This window comes from Neopsephotus bourkii, unplaced genomic scaffold (assembly GCF_033783945.1).
Source record: "Neopsephotus bourkii isolate Nb327-2 ecotype Australia unplaced genomic scaffold, CSIRO-AGI_Nbou_v1 NB_1593, whole genome shotgun sequence".
In the NCBI taxonomy this organism is placed as follows: domain Eukaryota; kingdom Metazoa; phylum Chordata; class Aves; order Psittaciformes; family Psittacidae; genus Neopsephotus; species Neopsephotus bourkii.
Window position 1 is genome coordinate 75,326 of NW_026902069.1, and position 4,744 is coordinate 80,069.

Sequence of the window (4,744 nt, forward strand, 5' to 3'; positions counted from 1 at the left end):
TTACTCCTGGAGCCCTTCTGCAACGTCGGGGCGTCCTGCCGGGATCCCAGCCTCTTCGTCCCCAGGTGAGGTGTCAGGAGCTGGGACACTGTGTGAGGGTCCCTGTGCCAGTGGGTCCAGCACCTGGCCTGGCAGCAAGGCGGGCACTGCAAGGGGCAGGGGAATGATGAGCACAGCTAGCCTGTGCCACGCTCGCTCCCTCGCTCCCTCCCTCCCTCCCTCCCTCCATCACAGCCCTGAGCCTGTCCCCATGTCCCAAGTAGCAGTGGTGGCCACATGGCTCTTGGGATCTTGTGTCCCGCCCCCCAACTTGCAGGCCTCACCAGTGCCCGTGTCGCTGCAGTCACAGCATTCCCAGGAATCCACCTCCTCTCCCAGGTTGGAGCAGCGCCGGTGGGTCCCTCTGGAGCCACAGGAGTGGCAGAGCAGCAGTCGCCAGGGCCTGGGGGGGCAATGGGACCCATTGCAACCAAAGGCCCCTGAGATGGATGGGGGTTGCCAGCCTGGTACCTCCATCGCCACCCGAAGGGGGCGACCTCAGGGACCACCAGCACTCACCCATTCTCCTCTGCCTCCTCCCGTCCCACGGGGCACAGGCACTGGCTGGTGTCGCAGGATCTGTGCCGCTCATAAAGGCTGGCAAAGGCTCCATTCTCCTCCCAGGCAGCATCCCTGTGGGACCAGAGGAGCGCTCAGGCCTGGGGATGTGGGAAGGCAGGAGGGGATCGGCCGGAGCAACGCAGAGGGGAAGGAGGCATGGGGAGGGCACCGACCTGTCCGGGATTTTGATGCCCAGGCGGAACATCTCTTTTGGAAGGTGTCCTTGTCACTGCAGAGAGGGCAGCGGAAGTAGTGCAGGGCAGAGCGCAGCGCCTGGCCCTGGGACAGACACAGCATCAGCACCAGCGGTGGTGGGGTCCCATTCACCCTCCCCAGGAGCTTGGTGATGGGGTGACCACAGGGTTGATGACGTCGGGGACCGCAGGTGCTGCTGCTGCCTACCTGAATACAGTGGCGGTGGAACCAGGCGCTGGTGCAGGTGGGACAGACCAGGGTGTCATAGCACGGCCGCTCCGCCACCGCCTCCTGGCAGATGAGGCACAGGCTCTGCTCCTGCTGCACCGCCCGCACCCGCTGCAGCGGCCGGTGCTTCCAGCAGAAGGACCTGCGGACAGAGGTGATGATTCAGCCCCAGCTCTCGGCCATCCCGGCCCTGGCTCTGGTACCCCAGGGCGGTGACACTCACTTGTACTCCCCAAAGAACTGGGAGATGCAGCCCCGCTCGCTGCCGCAGGGGTAGTGGAAGGTGCGGGGACAGCGCCGGGCTCTGCAGGTGACCGAGGCGCCCGGCTGGCGGCATATGCAGCACCTCTGGGGATGACAGGAGGTGAATGGTGTCAGTGCCACATAGAACCATAGAGCCATGGAATCAACCAGGTTGGGAAAGACCTTCAAGCTCATCCAGTCCAACTGTTCCCCAGCACTGCCAAGGCCACCACTAAGCCATGGCACTGAGGGTCTCACCTACATGGGGTGTGAACACTTGCAGGGACGGTGACTGCAGCACTGCCCTGGGCAGCCTGTTCCAATGCCTGAGCACCCTCTGGGGAAGGAATTGTTCCTCATCTCCATCTAAACCTCCCGCTTGAAGGCATTTCCTCTGATCCTGACACTTGTTTCTTGGGAGCAGATACCGCTCCCTCCTGTCAGGCAGTTGTAGAGAGCTCTAAGGTCCCCCCTGAGAACTTCTCTTCTCCAGACTAGCGCCCCGCCCCCCCCCCGGGTCCCTCAGCCATTCCCCATCAGGCTTGTGCTCCAGGCCCTGCACCAGCTCCGTTGCCTGTGGGCAGCGAAGGCGAAAAGATTGGCATGAAAAAGAGTTTGGGAATGAGCTCCGAAGCCTTGGTGCTTTGACAAGCCCTGCGGCAATGAGTTGGGGCCTTGAAGGCCAGACAATGTGGGGGCTGTGAGAGGGTCTGCAACGCCGTGATTGGACTATTTACCTGGAGAGTTTCACAGTGGCCAATGAGATTGAACGTTGTATGCATGTGCACGTTGGGAAAGGACCCACCAAGGGGATAAAAAAGGCTTGGTGGGAATAAAGGAGGATTTGAGGCTCTGCATCAACTTGAGTCCCTGTCGTGAAACTCCACAATTGCCCTTCTCTGGAGCCATGCCCCTGGGGATTCCTGTTTGCCCTCATCCAGCACAACCCCACCACGTTCCAGTGACACCGGACCACTGATAAATCCACTTTGTCTCTCCCAGTCCCAATTTCCATAAAAGAGGACTTTTTTGGATCAAGGGGCATCTGGGCAGTTGCTTGCAGCCAGCTGCCAGAGCATCCCTGGGGGATTGCTGGCCTGTGCAGTGCTGGACATAGGGAATGGAGACCGTGATGCCCTCAGGCCTCACCTTCTGTGCCACCCGCTTCAGCTCCTCCTTGATGTCAGGGAAGAGGAAGCCGTAGAAGCCCTCTTCATCAGCCCCTCTCTGTTGCAGCCTGCCGGCGTGGTACTGCAAGAGGGGAGAAGAGGGTATGTGCCAGGGGCTGCTGGCGGTGCGGGGCCGTGGAGAAGGGGGTGTCAGGACCAGGCACTCACCAGGCAATTTTCATGCACGCAGAAACCACCCTGACAGCAAAGCTGTCCCACCACCTCGGGGTTGCAATTGGCCCGCCGGCAGAACCCGCACACTGCAGGGGGGGCAGCAGCATCACCCCCTGCACTGTGACGGGGTCCCAGTGTAATGCTGGGAGCGGGATGGGGGAGAGACGCAACCACCTTCCTATGGTGCTTGCGTCCACAGTCCCCTCTGGCAGGGTCCCAGCGGGATGCTGTGCACTCACCTTCCTCACCAGGGCCGTCCCGCTGCCTCTTGCACTGGGGAGGCGCACAGGAGGGCTCGTTCTCCTCTGGCAGCGCTGCTGGACACGGGGCCTTGCGGCGCCGTGATTTGCGCTTCATCACTGCAAGTGGCTGCAGCCAAGGAGGTGGCTGGGCCTGGCAATGTTGGTTTGCTCAAAGACCCTACTGATGTGGGGCTGCGGGGGGGCGCCCTTTAAGTGCAGGGTGATTGTGATGCGGCAGCGCACGAGGGCTCCGCCCGGGGCATCTGGAATGCGGGGAGAGGCACAGGGCTGCGATCCAGGGACAGATGGAGGGAGGGAGCGTGGTGTGGGCTGGCTCTGCTCATCGTCTCCCTGCCCCTCGCAGTGCCCACCTTGCAGCCAGCCCAGGCGCTGGACCCACCGGCACGGGACCCACCAGTACAGGGGGACGATGGCTTCCCTGGCCCTGCTGCCGCGCTATTGCTGATACAAGCCAGGATGCCGTTGACCTTCTTGGCCATCTGGCCACAGACCTGGCTCAGCTTTAGCTGGCTTTTGACCACCACCCCAAGCCATTTCCACCAGCCTCTTTTCCCTGGTGCATGGGGTTGTTGTGACCCAAGTGCAGCATTAGCACTGAGCCTTGGTGAACCTCGCCTGGGCATGGGCTGCTTCATCTTGGAGGGGATCGGCCGTACCCCTTTTTGGTTTCCCTGCCCTTCCAGGCCTCCTGGACTATTCCTGGGTCCCCGTGGTGAGAACAAATGCTGATGTGACCCGTTTATCCCGCAGGATTTATCCAGTCTCACTCCAGCAGCAGATCCGCATGAGATCTTGTATTAAACCTATTGAGCAATGTACGGCTTATGGGGAAGGCAGCTTCACGCGGACGTGGCGGGGTCATCTGCTTCTGCCGCTGGTGCTGCTGGAACCAGTCCTGGGACCACACAGAACCTCTTTCCCATTCTGCAGCTCCACGCTGCGGGGAGAGAAGGGCTGCGTTAGATGGGGAATGCAGGGTGAGCCATGCCCTGGCAGACGTTGCAGGCACCCCTTCCCCACATCCCCCCAAAGGTCTGACTTTAAGCAATCTGGAGCCTTGGGTTCTTTCCCCTCTGATGGCAGCTGAAATGGGGAGTTCTGGGGCTCTTTGGGCTAGAGCAGTGAGAAAGGAAGTGCATGGAGGGGCCAGTGCAGTCCCCCCTTATGGCACCCTTTGGGGGTAGCTTGTCTTGGGGCTTCCTGAAAGGCAGAACAAGGAAGGAACGTAGGGAAGAGCACAGGGAAGGTGGCTGAGTGAGGGTGAGGAGCTGGGTGCCAGGGAGGAAGGCTGGCTTGGGGTACTCAGCGCAGAGTCTTGTGGGAGCAGTGGGAAGGTATCTCCTGGTAGCTCTTGATGAGGAGGGCAGGGATTTTCTGCCGGATGAACACGTCCTTGTAGCAACAATTGCTCTAGGGGCTGCAGACTGAGAGGAGGCAAAAGGGATTGGTGCTTTCCCACCCCTGGCACAAGGGATGTGGGGGTACCCCTGAGACTCTCTTGCTCCCTTCTGCTACAAGGGGTCCCCTCTCACATCCCTGGCAGTGCTGCTTTGCTGCAGGGTAGGAACCCCCTGTTTCCCTGCCCACGGAGGGCTTACTACTGATCTCCCCAGCCTGGGTGCCAGGTCTGACGCTAACTCTGAATCTCTGCTCTGATCAGGGGAGCAGGGTGAGAAAGGCTGTTTGTGATATCCAGCTCCCCAAAGCATGCCCAATCCTCTGGCAGTGGTCTTTCTGCCTGCAACAGCAGCAGAGCCTGGGGGTGTCCATCCACAGAGCAGCTCCTCAGCTCTTCAACACGGCGATGCTGCAAAGCAATTCCCTGCCTGGAGCTTGCTGCCTCCTTGGGATTGCCACTGGGGCTCTGGCCAT

General features: G+C 60.9%; 1 protein-coding gene across 1 annotated transcript; it reads right to left on the bottom strand.

Annotated features, from left to right (window-relative positions):
* On the bottom strand, nt 1-2,617 carry LOC133222407 (PHD finger protein 7-like). Its single transcript, XM_061372072.1, is given in 9 exon segments — nt 1-146; nt 324-442; nt 559-672; nt 774-810; nt 813-879; nt 1,003-1,165; nt 1,247-1,371; nt 2,416-2,503; nt 2,604-2,617. Coding segments are annotated over 9 exon segments (873 nt in total).
* Nucleotides 2,618-4,744: the final 2,127 nt, after the last annotated feature.